Source organism: Scyliorhinus canicula, chromosome 15, assembly GCF_902713615.1.
Source record: "Scyliorhinus canicula chromosome 15, sScyCan1.1, whole genome shotgun sequence".
Lineage (NCBI taxonomy): Eukaryota > Metazoa > Chordata > Chondrichthyes > Carcharhiniformes > Scyliorhinidae > Scyliorhinus > Scyliorhinus canicula.
This window is the reverse complement of record NC_052160.1, coordinates 123771684-123788622: the sequence shown is the minus strand read 5'-3', so window position 1 is coordinate 123788622 and position 16939 is coordinate 123771684. Positions and strand designations below refer to the sequence as shown.

The window sequence follows — 16939 nt, the reverse complement described above, 5'->3', positions numbered from 1 at the left end:
TTCTATGAACTCGAGTTAACCTTTTTAAAACATACAGTGAACATCTTAGCAACCATCATTTCAAATACAACCCCCAAAGGATACAACACTAAGTAATCCTTTAAGCTTTCCTTTTAACATCCATATGACTTAAAACACCTTTTAGCAGAAGCACATTAGGTTTAAATTGACTACTGAAAACATTTATAATTCTGAATTCACTAAATGATCAAGAGATAGTCTTTTGATGGCAGAGAGATCAACAGTACACCTGCTCTGTCTGGCTTCAACTCTAACACTGAAAACAAAACTAAAACACACCCTGCAGCAAACAGCCAAAAACAAAAGTAAAAAAACTGCAGACAGCCCAGATCCACCTACTCTCTGACATCACTGCAGTAATAAACACTCATTTCTTAAAGGTACTCTCACTACAGATATTTATCTGCACAGCCATTTATAAACACCCATTTCTTAAAGGTACTCTCACATGAAAAAAAAAGAATCCATCAACTTCAAGATGGTTTCATTTTTCACCTTTTCACTATCCTTTAAGAAATGCACACAGTAAATTACTTTTTTGTTTCAAAAAACAACACACGCAAACAGGTATAATAATATAGTCCATTTTCTTTTTGTTTTTCTTCCTCCAATTGAAATCCTTCCTGATGGACAGTCTCTTTGAACAAGAAAGTCTCGGCACAATCCTTCCATTTCCCTACGCCTCGGCATTTCTCTTTAAAGTCAGATACTTTAGTTCAATCTGATCACAGAGATCCTTGCAATTCTCCAATACAGAAGCATTGGTCGTCACAGCTTTCAGGCAAAGGCCTGTTGCCACTCCGCTGTCTACTGGAATTTGTTACGCTTCTTCAGCAAGTCCATCAGTGGAGCAATCACGCTACAAATCCTTTGCACAAATGTTGGATCAAATACACTCATGCCAAGAAATCGCATTATTTCCTTTTGTCTCGAGGGTATTGAAAACTCCTCTATAACTGTTGGTTTCACATCCTATGTGACCATTCACCCTGTCCAATTGTATGGCCAAGGAAAGTGACTTGGGCTTTTCCAAATTCACATTTGGCTAGGTTTACCACCAAACCCGCCTCTTGAAGTCGATCGAATAACTCTATCAGATGTTTTAAATGTTCTTTCCATGTCTGGCTGAAAATTACGTCAATGTATACCGCACAATTGGGTAATCCTAAAACAACTTTGTTACTTAACCGTTTAAATGTGGCTGGGGCGTTATTCATGCCAAATGGCATAATTTTGAATTGGTATATACCATCTCGACTCACAAAAGCTGAAATCTTCGCCCTTTCGGATAAAGGTACCTGCCAGTAACCTTTAAGTAAATCCAGTTTGGAAATAAAAGCTGATTGTCCCACTTTCTCAATGCAATCCTGCAAATGTGGGATAGGATAAGAGTCCGTTCTTGTAACTGAATTTACCTTTCTATGGTCCACACACAACCGTTGGGTACCGTCTGGTTTTGGTACCACCATTATGGGTGAGCTCCATTGGCTGCAACCCACTTCAATTATGCCATTTTTAAGCATACTCTCAATCTCTTTAAGGTCTATATGGATGTTTTTTGATTGGAACAGCATTTCCCACATCTACATAATGTATAGCCATTTTAGTACTTCCCAATTTATCTCCACAAACTTGCCCATGTGCGATCAATAACTCATTTAGATCAGTCCGTTTTTCCTCTGGTAGGTAACTCAACAACTTATCCCAATTTTTAAGAATATCTTAAATTATCTGAGATTATTTAAGATTATCTGAATTTGGTTCGTCACTTTGAGTTAGAATCATTAAAACCTCCTCCTTTTTCTCTCCTTCCCTTTCAAAGTACCTTTTAGGCATATTCACATGACACACTCGGTGAGTCGTCCTTCTATCTGGTGTTTTTACCACATCATTCACCTCACTTAATTTCCTTTCAATTTGATAAGGTCTACAGTTTTAAAGGCTCACCTACCACTGGTAACAATGATAAAACTTTATCTCCACTGTCAAAAGTACGAGCTTTGGATTTCTTGTCCGCGACCCGTTTCATCACATTTTGTGCAACTTTCAAATGTTGTCTAGTCAATTCACATGCTCTATTTAATCGTTCCCTAAAATTTTACACATAATCCAAAAATGTAATTTCTGATTTCTCAGTCACTAATTTTTCCTTAATCAATTTAAGTGGTCCTCTTACCTCATGACCAAAACTTAATTCAAAAGGACTAAATTTGGTTGATTCATTAGGTGCATCCCTAATTGCAAACAGTACAAATGGAATTCCTTTATCCCAATCCTCTGGATAATCGTGACAATATGCCTTCAACATTGTCTTTAATGTCTGATACCACCTTTCTAACACTCCCTGCGATTCTGCATAGTAACAGTTGATATAAATTGCTTTATTCCTGAGCTATCCATAACTTCTTTGACTAAACTTGAGGTAAAATTTGATCCTTGATCTAATTATATTTCTGTGGGTAGTCCATATGTAGTCAAGAATTAAAGTAACTCCTCCACAATCTTTTTAGCTGTAATATTACCTATTGGAATGGCCTCTGGAAACCTAGTAGACACATCCATTATTGTCAAAAGATATTGATTCCCACTTTTTGTTTTAGGAAGCAATCAATTAGGACCCTTGTAAAAGGTACCTCAAATGCTGGAATGGCTACTAAAGGCGCTTGAGGTTTCCCTATCACTTGACATGTGTGACATGATTGACAAAATTTAACTACTTCTTTAGGTAGTCCAGGCCAATAAAAATGTTTTTGGATTTTAGCTTGAGTTTTCCGTATTCCCAAATGACCTCCCACTGTTTCTTCATGTGCAACACCTCCTTTCTATACCCTACCGCTAATACTACTTGATGAATTTCTGCCCACTTTCCATCCGCCTGCATAGGTAAAGGTCTCCATTTTCTCATCAAGACATCACTTTTATGATAATAACACTCTGGTACACTCAGATTCCACTTCTATGTATGCTTTCTGATACATCCGTTTTATTTCAATATCTTTTTGTTGTAATTACTCCAATTTTCCTGAACTAAAAATATCTGCCTCATCCTCCATCTGTTCTTGTTTTTTTTCAACCATCTGATCAAAAATTGTTTCTCATAATTGCACTTCAACTTCACTCTTTGATTTCTCCTCTTGTCTTAACCTGAGACTTTGCGACCTTGTTACCACACAATCCGGAAAAATCCTAGGATATTCGTCCTTCAGCACTTCAGTTGTCTGATTTTGCACTGGCTTATCAACCACAGTAGGCATCACTCCCACCTGTGATCCATCCATATCATTACCCAAGATAAACTGTATTCCTGGAAAAGATAGTTTATCTATTACTCCTACTACCACTTCACCACTCTTCACTGGACTTTCCAACCTTACCTTATATAATGGAACACTAGACTTCTCACCCAGAATTCCACACATTACCACCTTTTCTGGCAACATTCTTCCCAAACTACGTAACTCCTCATCTCTTACCATTAAAGATTGATTTGCTCCCGTATCTCTTAAAATTGTGATTTCTTTACCTGCTCCTCCTGATACACATGAGTAAACTTTACCTACACAAGTAAATTCTTTAAAAAGATCTGGCACCTTCTTATCAATCACCTCTTGATCATGCTATACAATCTTTTGCACCTCCTTCACTTCACTTGGGCTTTCCTTTACCACTTTAACAAACCTCACTGTCTGATCCTGTTTTACCACATCAGCCTTCCCAGTGCTTTTCTTCACCCACCAACAATGTGACTTTACATGGCCTAGTTTATTACAGTGAAAATATTTGAAACGTTTCATTTCTTTTCCACCCTCCTGGATTTCTTTCTTTAATCTGAGGTAGATTCTCCTTATTATCTCCCATCACATCAACTTTACCTTTACCATTTGAATATTTCTCATGTCCCTCACAGCCTGAAACTGATGTCGGAAACCAAGCTTTGATTTATGAACTAATTCATAATCATCTGCCATTTCTGCCATAATCTCGCAGCTTTAACCCTCTGTTCTTCCACATGCATTCTCACTACATCAGGAATTGAATTTTTAAACTCCTCCACAAGTATAATTTCTCTGAGAGCTTCATACGTTTGGTCTATTTTCAAAGCCTTTGTCCACCTATCAAAATTACTCTGTTTGAGCCTTTCAAACTCCATGTATGTTTTACCAAATTCTTACCTTAAATTTCTAAACCTTTGTCTGTAAGCTTCAGGCACTAGTTAATATGCACCTAAGATGGATTTTTTCGCCTCCTCATACGTCCCAGATACCTCCTCCGGTAGTGATGCAAACACTTATCTAGCCCGACCTATCAGCTTTGTTTGAATCAGTAATACTCACATGTCCTGTGGCCATTTCATTTGTTTAGCTACCTTCTCAAATGAAATGAAAAAGGCTTCTACCTTCTTCTCATCAAACCTTGGCAATGCTTGGACATATTTAAATAGATTCCCACCAAGCCTTTGACTTTGACGCTCTTTCTCACCATCCTCATCATTATCATCCAACTGTACGTTTCCCTTTACATCTGGCAATTTTAACTGACTGTTATGTTTCATAGCCATTTTCTGAAGTTCAAACTCTCTCTTTTTCCATTTCCTCGCTATCTCTTTACTTTTGTTCTGCTTGGGCTAATCTTTCTTTGTTTCTTTCTTCTCTCTCCTTTTCTTTTTCTGTGATCTGTATCTCTCTTTCTCTTTCTTTTTCTTTCTTTGCATATTCAAGCTGCTTTAATTCTTTTTCATGTTCAAGTTGCTTAATCTGCAACTGGATCTTTGCCATTTCTAATGAGTCAGACTGTATCTCAGGCAACTTTAAATGCTTAGCCACCACCATAATTACCTCATATTTTTGCATTTTGTCAGGTAATGTTAACTGCAATGTTTTTGCCAAATCTAACAGTCTGCTTTTAGTCTCTGTCTGTAAGGTACCGTCTCCACCTCCAAAAACTTCAGAGCCTCTGAATGAACCATTGTCCAAAACACACTCCCCACTTAAACTAGAATACCACACCTGAAAAGCAACCACAATATACTCACCCCTAATTGTCTTTAAGTTCACTAAGCCAGCCCAATAGATAGACTTTTATCCCCCTCGAGCTCCCAATTTGTTATGGGACAGGGTTTAGAGAACCCCAAAGTGTACCATGGAGTTTTAATAGATGTGGTACAGCAGAAATGGAAAAGTATTTTTTTAAAACAAAACAATGTTTATTCTATGAACTCAAGTTAACCTTTTTTTTTAAACATACAGTGATCGTCTTAGCAACCATTAATTCAAATACAACCCCCAAAGGATACAACACTAAGTAATCCTTTAAGCTTTCCTTTTAGCATTCATACGACTTAAAACACCTTTTAACAGGAGCACATTAGGTTTACATTCACTTCTGAAAATATTTATAATTCTGAATTCACCAAATGATCAAGAGATAGTCTTTTGATGGCAGACAGATCAACAGTACACCTGCTCTGTCTGGCTTCAGCTCCAACACTGAAAACAAAACTAAACAGCCATCCCAGCTCCACCCACACTCTTTTTAAAAAAAATAATTTTTATTGAGATTTTCACAAGATATCAAAAACAGAAAATATCAACAAGAAAACAATATTAACAACAAAAACGAAAAAAAAAAAGAAAAACCCCCAAAACCAACCCCCCCCCCCCCCCCCCCCCCCCCCCCCCCCTCCCCACCCCCCAGTAATTACAAACAGAAGAAATAGATTAGCACCCGGCATATTCAACAAACACAGGTACACATTTCTGCCCTCCACCGAAACAACCTTCCCCCCCCCCCTCCCCCGGTTGCTGCTGCCGGCCTATTTTCCTACCGTTCTGCCAGGAAGTCAAGGAAAGGCTGCCATCATCTAAAAAACCCCTGTACTGATCCCCTCAGGGCAAGTTTCACCCTCTCAAATTTGATGAACCCCGCCATATCATTGATCCAGGCCTCCATGCTTGGGGGCCTCGCATCCTTCCACTGAAGCAAAATCCTCCGCCGGGCTACTAGGGACGCAAAGGCCAGAACACCGGCCTCTTTTGCCTCCTGCACTCCCGGCTCCACTGCTACCCCAAATATTGTGAGCCCCCAGCCTGGCTCGAACCTGGATCCTACCACCCTCGACACCGTGTTTGCTACCACCTTCCAAAATACCCCCAGCGCTGGGCATGCCCTGAACATATGGGCATGGTTCGCTGGGCCCCCCGAGCACCTAGCACACCTGTCTTCGCCCCCGAAGAACCTGCTCATCCTCATCCCGGTCATATAAGCCCTATGTAGCACCTTGAACTGTATGTGGCTAAGCCTCGCACAAGAAGAGGAGGAATTCACCCTTTCCAGGGCATCCGCCCACGTCCCCTCCTCAATCTCCTCACCCAGCTCCTCTTCCCATTTACCCTTCAGCTCCTTCACCAAGGCCTCGTCTACCTCCTGCATTATGTGGTACATGTCCGAAATCCTCCCTCCACCAACCCACACCCCCGAGAGCACCCTGTCCCGTACCCCACGTGGGGGCAACAGAGGGAACCCCTCCACTTGCCGCCTGGCAAATGCCCTAACCTGCATGTACCTAAACATGTTCCCCGGGGGGAGCCCAAACTTCCCATCTAACTCACCCAAGCTCGCAAACCTCCCATCTACAAACAGGTCCCCCAACCTCCTAATACCTACCCTGTGCCAGCTAAGATACCCGTCATCAATGCTCCCTGGAACAAACTGGTGGTTCCCCCGTATTGGGGACTCCGTCGAGCCCCCCACCTCCCCCCATGCCGTCTCCATTGCCCCCAAAATTTGAGGGTAGCCGCCACCATCGGGCCCATGGTATACCTCGTTGGAGGGAGCGGCAACGGAGCCGTTACCAGCGCCTCCAGGCTCGTGTCCACACAGGATGCCATCTCCATCCTCTTCCATGCTGCCCCTTCCCCGTCCATTACCCACTTATGCACCATCGCTGCGTTGGCAGCCCAAGAGTACCCACAGAGAGCTCCACCTACTCTCTGACATCACTGCAGTAATAAACACCTATTTCTTAAAGGTGCTCTCACTACAGATATTTATCTGCACACCCATTTCTTAAAGATACTCTCACATGACAGTACACAAGATTACCCTTTGGGGTATTGTCAGCCTGTGCGATACTCCACAGGTCAATGGAGAATATATGACAAGGGTTACCACAGATCACCATTTACCTAGATTATGTCCTCATTATGGGAAAATCAAGGACAGAACACCGGCAAAGCCTGGAGGAAGTCCTTAAGAGGTTTTCAGCAGCATGCGTAGGCCTAAAGTGGGAGAAATATGTTTTTCAGCACCTCAAGTAACTTATCATGGGTACAAAGTTGACAAGTCAGGGCTAAACTCTTTGGATGATCGGGTGAGGGCGATTAAAGATGCCCTGGCCCCCATCACAATCCAGGAGTTAAGATTTTTTTTTAGGACTGGTGATATACTACATAAAGTTCATACAGAACAGGACTTCCATCCTGGAGCCCCCACACCAAGTACTAAAAAAGGGGCAAGCCTGGGAGTGGTCCACCTGCCAAGACAGGGCTTTAAAGAGGGTAAAACAATAGCTCTCCTCAGAAAAAAATGTCTTGGTGCACTACGACCCCAGGAAAGAGTTGGTGTTCACTTGCGACCCATCTCCATATAGAGTTGGGGCGGTTCTGGCACACAGAGGGCAAAACGGACAGGAACGGCCTATAGTGTTTGCTTCCAGGGCGTTAGCAGCAGCAGAGCGAAAGTACACCCAAATTGGAAAAGAAGGTGAATTTCGTGGTGAAGAAATTTCGCCAGTACTTGTATGGGTGGAAATTCACAATAATCGCAGACCACAAGCCATTTCTGGGCTTGCTGAAAGAAGTCAAAGCAGTGCCACCAATAGCTTCGGCCCGGATCCAACACTGGGCCCTATTACTGGCACCAATATCAACTGGAGCATCGGCTGGGAAACCGGGTGGCAAACGCCGATGCATTAAACAGGCTGCCATTACCGGACACCCCGCCATTGGTACCCAGAGTAGAAGAAACAGTGATGCCACTACATTTCCTGGACACCCTTCCAGTGGCCGCACAATACATTCATTTGTGTACACAAAGGGACCCAGTTTTCGCAGAAATAAAACACATGGTGCTAACGAGGGAGATGGAAAGACCAGTCCAGGCAGAATTTCACCCCTACAGGAGCAGAAGAGAGCAGACCACTGTGGAAGACGGGGTACTGCTATGGGGAGCTCGGGTAATAGGTCCAAGTGAAGGCTGTCGAGCCATACTAGCTGAACTACATCATGGGCACCCTTGAGTCTCAGAAATGAAGATGCTGGCCAGGTGCTATGTCTGGTGGCCGGGCCTGGACACAGACATAGCGGCATTGGTAGGTCGGTGCCAAGAATGCCAACAAGGGGAGAAGACCAGCAGCCCCGCTGCACCCATGGGAATCGACAGGTATACCATGGTCATGTCTTCATGTCGATTTTGCAGGCTTGTTTATGGGTTCAATGTTTTTTTGTGATAGTAGACACCCATTCCACATGGCTGGATGTCTACAAAATGAACTCGGCAAACACAACAGCAACCATCAAAAAACTTGTTTGCAACACTTGGTATCCCGGAGATGTTAGTTTCAGATAATGGATTGGTGGTGTTAGTTTCAGATAATGAGATGTTAGTTTCAGATAATAGATTGGTTTTCATCAGCCAGATGTTCACAAAATTCACAGAAGTCAAATGGCATTCGGCACATAAGGACGGCACCATAACGTCGGGCATCAAATGGGTTGGCAGAGAGAGCCGTCCAGACCCTAAAAGTCGGGTTGAAAAAACAGTCAATAGCATCAATAGAGATTAAACTATCACGCTGGCTATTCGACTATAGGACAACCCCACACACCACAAAGGGAAAAGCACCGGCGCAGCTACTCATGGGCAGACGACTCCGAACCAAGCTGAGTCTACTTTTCCCAAATTTACACAAAAGAGTAGCACGACACCAATAGGCCCAATGCAGGGGACACGACAACACTAGCTGAGAAAGGCAGTTTGACGCGGGTGAAAAGGTATGCGTCAGAAATTATGCCAATGACCCCACATGGGTAGCAGGAATGGTCAAGGCCAGGACAGGACCTGTGACATATGAGATACATGTGGGAGAACACATGGTAAAAAACATCTGGATGAGGTGCGGGCCTTAGAGTCATTTCCTCTCCCGGAGCTGACTCCGATCTGCATACGGAAGACCGTGGAGAGTCCTCCCCGACAAACTATTCACACCCCTCCGGCACCACTGGGAAGGGCATTGGACTCGGATATGGACACCATGGATGACGCCGCGGCTGTCCCCCTGCCGCCGGAGGAAGGGGGTGAATAGCCCCTCAGGGGCTCTCATCGGAAAAGACGGGCGCCTAGTCATTATATTCCCCCCTACGACGGAGGCCGAAGAGCGGACCCGGACCCGCCGCAGAAACGAAGCAGGCGACCCGTGAGTCACGAGGAGCACAGGAACGCCTCGGACTTTGCGGGGGAGGGGTGTAATGATTTTGTTTGAGATTGGCCAATTAGAAAATGAGTTCCCTGATTAGTGGCCCAATCAGGGAACCCCTTTCTCTGTATATAACAGGGATTGTCAGATCCTCTGCACTCCCAGTGTAGACATCAAGCTGAATGAATTTGGTTGTTTGGGTGTTGGTTTTGTAAATAAATGGAATTCTGGTGAAGGAATTCTGGTGTCATAATATACACACGTATATGATGGCGCACAGACAGACATTGATTGACACACAGGATGACCAATGAACACACAGAACACAGCGGCCAATCACCAGACAGGACACGGCCACTTTAAAGCCAGAGGGCACTAGTTTTCCCGCTGTCTTGGGCTGCAGCCTCTGAGACAGTCAGAGCCTGTGAGCAACAACTAGAACACCCACCATGTGGTAGTAAGATAGTCTGGTCAGGTTAGCTTCAGGTCTCCAGTCAACTCAGCATAGTGTCAACCCACAGTGCAAGTATCTTTAATAGTTAAGAATTCAATAAAATAGAGTTGCATTTCTTCAAGTGTTGGAAGCCTGTCTCTCTCACTGCTACAGTAAACACAGTCCTTACAGACCCAGTATACACAACACATCAGGGACTTCTGTCTCCGTCAACTTATTACATTTCTAGGCTCTGGTGTGATGGTAATTTAAGTTAAGAAATATGCCAGGTCATTAAGTTAGATACTTTGGTAGAAGGCTATTCTGCTCCAGTTCATAGTATGCACATTTCTTATTGATGTCACTAGCAATTATTCCTAGATTGAGATGAAGAGAAATGTCTTCACTCAGAGGGTGGTGGAGCTATCGAGTCCTGTGGAGGCCAAGTCAACCGAATATATTTAAGAAGGAAATACATTTCTTGATTCTAAACATGTCAAAGCCTATGGGGATAGAGGATCAACCATGATCATATTGAATGGCAAAACAGACTTGAAGAACCTATACTGGAGGGCCTGTTCCTGTGCTGTTTTGTTCTTTGAATGGCTGACTCCTGCTCTTATTTTCCAATTTTAGACCTTTTAGAGCTGGAAATCCTTCTTGAGTTAATGAAGAGTGAACAGAATACAAAGAAATTTAAATGTGTGAGCAGTACATGTTCAGAAAACTATGTAAGGAATAATAAAAGCTGTAAATGAAGAATGGACTTTTGAGTGTAGGGGAGATATCTCCTAGCTATGTACTCACTGATCTCACAATATAACTAAAAACTAAGACTGTAACTGAATGCTGAAACAATGAATATATATTTAAAAATATGTATTTATTTTTAGTTGAGGCCTGTCGCACACCTCCTCCAACTTTGGAAAATGGGTCACCGATTGTTCCTACTCCTGAGTCGCCGTGGGAGGTTGCCAAGGGTACCCAAATTCTTTACACATGTGATTCAGGGTACTTTTTTCATCCAAGAATTGCGTCGCTTAACAGCACTTGTATGAACGATTTAACGTGGAGCCCACTGAATGCTGCTTGTGAACGTAAGTTATAAAAACATTTTAAATCTTCTGTTCTTTTCCAAAGAAAGTGACTTGGCTGGATTGCCATTGCATTGGTGTGAGAAAGTGTCCGGAAGTTCACCAAATAGTAGCATCTGCAGAGGGAGAACAAAGTTAACATTTAAGCTTATTGAACTTTCATGAGTACTGGAAAAAAATTTGATGTGAGCAGGTTTGAAGCAAGTACAAGGGCAGGGAAAGAACATGGAAAATGAAATGACAAAAGGAATGATGCAAGGCAAAATAGGGGATACAATAGATCAAGAAAAAGTAAAAAATGGGTCTCAAGAGGCGTAAGTGACATCCACAGACTTCCATCGCCAGCAGACACTGTCTAAAATAATGGTGCAGATGACACAATGCGGACTTTTTGAGGTCTATGTTCAAGCAGGTAGTTTCAGGCTTTTCATCGAGGCTATTTGCACTCGAGGAGTGTTATTCAATTAAAGTAGCTGATTCTTTTTTTGTTTGTATGTGTAGAATTTTATTGCATCAAACTGAGTGATGTTGATGAAAAGGAAGCAAACGTTTCTGGGGAAAGTTTATTTGCACACTTTTTTAAGTCTGCCCATTGTGTGTCTCAGTGCAATTCCAGAATGCATGAGTATGAAATGATTCCTGCCCTATCCATCCAGAAGACTTTTCAAGATTGTGCAAAAAGCAATTTTCTATTGTTATGACACCCTGGGCTAGTGCACGGTCACTTTCAGCCCCACTGTACTCAGTGTCACAACACACATAAATTAACCAAGAATTCTTAGAAAAATATGTAGAATCTATGGCCCTTGGCTACCCAATAATTACAATCACTGGGTTTGTAAATTTAAACAAAATTACTTCTTATTAATCATAAAATAGCATCATAGAATCTCTACAGTACAGAAGGAGGCCATTTGGCTCATCAGGTCTGCACCAACCCTTTGAATGAGCACTATACCCATGTCCACTCTCCCCTGTCCATGGAACTCCAAAACCAGACCTACACTCCCTGGACACTAAGAGGCAATTTATCATGGCTAATCCACCTAACACACACATCTTTGGACCATGCAATGAAACCAGAGCACCCGGAGGAAACCCACACAGACATGGGGAGATGGTGCAAACTCCACACGGGCAGTGACCTAAGGCCAAAATTGAACCTGTGTTCATGGCGCTGTGAGGCAGCAGTGCTAACAACATGAACAAGAATAACAATTATATAACTCGAACTTAATAACAAAAATTACAATGAAATATGCAGCAAACACAACTGGTTAACTCTGATCGAATTTCTAATGCCCACTTTAACTTGCCCCCATCCTCTATATACACACACACAACAAACAAACACAGACAAGCAAAAATAGAGAGAAAGAGAGGGGTGAAAAATAATAAGAAAGAGGATAAAGAGTCTGTTTCAGATGGTTGTTTTTAAGAACACCGTCCTCCAAAGTAAGCTTTCAGGTCGAGGTTCTGTTTGCAGTCTGTAATGGTTTTCACTTTCGAGTCATTCATTCAGGTTCTCTGTAGTTTCAGAAATACAGCAGCTTTTCTGAAGAAAAGAGAAGAGAGAGAGCAATTCCTAGCTCAGTTAGCATATCAGTTAGCATAAATGCTTCACAGCTCCAGGGTCCCAGGTTCGGTTCCCGGCTGGGTCACTGTCTGTGCGGAGTCTGCACGTCCTCCCTGTGTGTGCGTGGGTTTCCTCCGGGTGCTCCGGTTTCCTCCCACAGTCCAAAGATGTGCGGGTTAGGTGGATTGGCCATGCTAAATTGCCCTTAGTGTCCTAAAAAGTAAGGTTGGGGGGGGGGGGGGGGGGTTGTTGGGTTACGGGTATAGGGTGGATACGTGGGTTTGAGTAGGGTGATCATTGCTCGGCACAACATCGAGGGCCGAAGGGCCTGTTCTGTTCTGTACTGTTCTATGTTCTATGTTCCTTTCCCCTTGAGCCCAGGATTCAAAACGATAAAGGCAAAATAATAAAGAAAGATGGAATAAGGGAATCAACAGGAATAACCCTTCCATACCTACCTCCTGATGTGACCATCAATTCATTCGAGGCAAGAGTAGAAATAAACTGTGGCTTTAATCAACTAGAACAGTGCCTGCCTGCGACTGATCTAACACTGAGAGCCGCCTACAGGTCGACTGCTCTTTATACCTCCCTTCAAGGGGAGGAGCCATGGGCGGAGCCTATACAGGCCCCAACATGTTACCTTATGGATAATGCCATACAATGGCCCATAGGTGGAGCCCACAAGGGCAACAGAATAGCGCAGATACAAATACAAGGGCAACAGCATATCACAGATACAATGGTGGATTATTAATATTAGACATTCACCACACCTCCCTAAAAGGAATTAAACTTCAGGGTATGGACATTTCATTATGAGGTATGCAAGACATAAATCACAAACACATATCCATCCATCCCCATTATATAAGTTCCCTTGCCAGTTTCTACATTAATTAATGTAAGGGTCCTTCCTGTTTATTCCCTTATTTCCCCTTTCTTTTATTTAGTCATTATCACTTTTGATTGATGGATGATTTATGGACATGTATCTTTAAGTCAAGCAGCAGAGAGGGATTCAGAGCATCAGAGAGGGATTCAGAAGTTACAGGAGAGAACATTAGGCTAGTCTCTGATAGTTTGAACAGGAAACCTTAGACATTTGGCACCAGAGAGAGATATGGGGTCGGACTCAGTTTGATTGATTGGTTGGTGACCAATGAATTTGCCAAAAGGCCAGACTCCGGCCTGAAGCAGGTGGTGATTGGATTATATCCCAGTGGGATAGTTCTCAGAGACCTCAGGGAGCAGTTGAGTCCGAGACTCACGGAGACAAGGCCCTCTTTACTCTCCCTCCAGATAGGCTGAGTGCTGTATTTTCAAAGCTGCAGAGAATCTGAATGAATGAAGCTACAGGGAAACCATTACAGCCTGCAAACAAAGGTTAACACATGCGCTCTCTCTCTCTCCAGAAGTGCAGTGAGCATTGTATTTCTGAAACTACAGAGACCTGAATAAATCTTCAGTAAAATCTCACACTGGAAAGATGTGGTAAATGTATAATGCATAATTCACACTGTGTATCACTGTGTCCCTGTGGGCTCCGTCTGTGAGCCTTTGCGCGGCTCTGTCCACAGGGGGAGATAAGGAGCTTGTACAGGGCTCCACCCTTGGCTCCGCCCATGGCCCCGCCCATGGCCCCTCCCACTACTGGAAGTATAAAGTGCTGCGGTCTTGTGAGTCTGCCCTCAGTTCTTCTGGTCGCAGGCAGGCTCAGTTGTAAGTCTATTAAAGCCACAGTTTACTTCCTCTCATGTCTTGAGTGAATTGATGGTCACATCAATTTAATAGACTTAAAAAACCACCATGGAATCAGCCCTCAAACCTGATCGACTAGAACTCAATCCGCAGGCCGCAGAAGCAAAGGAAATCTTTCTATACTGGCTTCGGTGCTTCAAGGCCTACCTGGCCGCGTCGACTACCTCCGCTACTACTGAAGAGCAGAAACTCAGTCTCCTACACACACGGTTGAGCCATCGCATCTCTACGCAACTCGATAGTACCGACTCGTACACCGAAGCTCCCGCCTATACATGCGGCCTGTAAATGAAGTTTACACACGGCATATTTTCACTACCCGCCACCAGCGCCCCGCAGAGTCGCTAGAGGACTACCTGCATGACCTAAAAGCTCTTGCACGGGAATGTAACTTTCAGGCTGTAACTGCCTCCCAGCATATGGAACTCGCTGTCCGTGATGTGTATGTTGCAGGGGTCCGGTCTAACTACATGCGCCAGGGTCTCCTCGAAAAAGGTGCCCAGAACTTGGAGGACACGGTAACGCTAGCAACCTCGCTGGAGGTCGCGTTTCAAAGTTTGAACTCGTTCCCCGCCGACCACGCAACCCCATCGTGGATCCCCGACCAGAGACTGCCTCAGGCCTGCGTCGTGCGGCCACCCGCCCACTATGGAGCGCCATCGTGCCATTTCTGCAGTCAGCCCCAACATCCACCGCAGCACTGTCCGGCCCGCAACGCGACCTGCTGCAGCTGTAGTCGAAAAGGACATTTTGCTAAGGTATGCCTGTCCAAATCTAAACCCTCTAACTCTCCCGTGATCCAGAGCAATCGCTCCCCCAACTCGCAGACCCACAGACCCCGCAATGTTGCAGCGTGTCTGCCGACTCCACCTCCGCCCGACATGTGTGAGTCATGGGGGCCGCCATCTTGGCAATCCTCCCCCATGTGGCTGGCCATGTGCGAGTCATGGTGGCCGCCATCTTGAGCGCCATCTTTCTCGCCGCCCGCCACGTGCGATCCACGGGGGCAGCCATCTTGGGCGCTATCTTCCTCATCACCCGCCACGTGCGATCAACGGGGGCCGCCATCTTGGCCATCACCCAATGTTCATACGACGACTACGACCTCCGCGGACAGTCATCACGGGGCCACTCCAGCACTGCTGATCAAGCCACTGACTACCCGCAACTCAACACAGTCACTTTGGACCAGTCGTAGCCAAAGCACCTCAGAAGCTCAATGATGTCCGTTCTGGTCAAGGAATACAAGACACGGTGCCTTTTCGACTCCGGGAGTACTGAGAGCTTCGTTCATCCAGACCTGGTAAGACGCTGTTCGCTCCCTATCTTCCCAGCACGGCAAACTATCTTCCTCGCCTCGGGGTCACACTCGGTTCAAATACAAGGGCACACCATTGCGACATTAACAATACAGGGCGCCAACTACTCTAACTTCCAGTTGTACGTACTCCCAGACCTCTGCGCCCCCCTCCTACCCGGGCTCGATTTTCAATGTAATCTTAGAAGCCTCACACTCAGCTTTGGTGGACCCCTACCCCCTCTCACAAAATGCAGCTTAGCGACGCTAAAAATCGACCCCCCTCCGCTCTTCGCTAATCTCAATGCTAACTGCAAACCCGTAGCCACTCGCAGCAGGCGGTATTGCCCGCAGGACTGGGTATTTATCAGAGCCAAAGTCCAGCGGCTCCTATGTGAGGGAGTCATAGAGGCCAGTGATAGCCCCTGGAGAGCTCAGGAGGTGGTCGTCAAAACCGGGTAAAAGTTCCGGATGGTGGTTGATTACAGCCAGACCATTAACTGGTTCTCACACCTCGGTGCATACCCACTTCCCCGAATTGCAGACATGGTCAACCAGATCGCCCAGTACGCATCTTCTCCACGGTGGATCTGAAGTCTGCATACCATCAGTTCTCAATCTGCCCGGAGGATCGCCACTACACGGCGTTCGAGGCAGATGGCCGCCTCTTCCATTTCCTGCAGGTTCCCTTTGGCGTCACGAATGGGGTCTCGGTGTTCCAATGGGCAATGGACTGAACGGTGGACTAGTACGGGCTGCGGGCCACGTTTCCGTATTGGATAACGTCACCATGTGCGGCCATGACCAGCAGGACCACGACGCCAACCTCCACCGATTTTTCCAAACCGCCCAGAAACTCAACCTCACATACAATAAGGAGAAATGCGTTTTCCGCACAACCAGACTAGCCATTCTTGGCTATGTCGTGGAAAACGGGGTCCTGGGGCCTGACCCAGACCGAATGCGCCCCCTCTTACAACTCCTTCTCCCTCATTGTTCCAGTGCCCTCAAGAGGTACCTTGGATGTTTCTCTTATTATGCCCAGTGGGTCCCCCAGTATGCAGACAAAGCCCGCCCACTATTTAAGACCTCACTCTTCCCACTGTCAGCCGAGGCCCACCAGGCCATCAATTCATCAAGGAGGACATCGCCAAAGCCGCCATGTGGGCGGTGGATGAATCCGTCCCCTTTCAGGTGGAGAGCGACGCCTCAGAGATCGCTCTTGCTGCCACTCTGAACCAGGCAGGGAGACCAGTAGCTTTCTTCTCCCGGACCGTCTCCGCTT

General features: G+C 45.0%; 1 protein-coding gene across 3 annotated transcripts in view; it reads left to right on the top strand.

Moving 5' to 3' along the window:
• Positions 1 to 16939, top strand: part of LOC119979068 (complement receptor type 1-like) — a 333444-nt gene that overhangs the window by 163556 nt on the left and 152949 nt on the right. For all 3 annotated transcript variants that reach the window (XR_005463633.1, XM_038821049.1, XM_038821050.1), the window contains exon 8: positions 10820 to 11023. Coding sequence is in view for 2 of the 3 variants with exons in the window: in XM_038821049.1 (XP_038676977.1) it covers positions 10820 to 11023 (204 nt within the window). In the remaining variant the exon portion in view is untranslated. The remainder of the gene's footprint in view (positions 1 to 10819; positions 11024 to 16939) is intronic.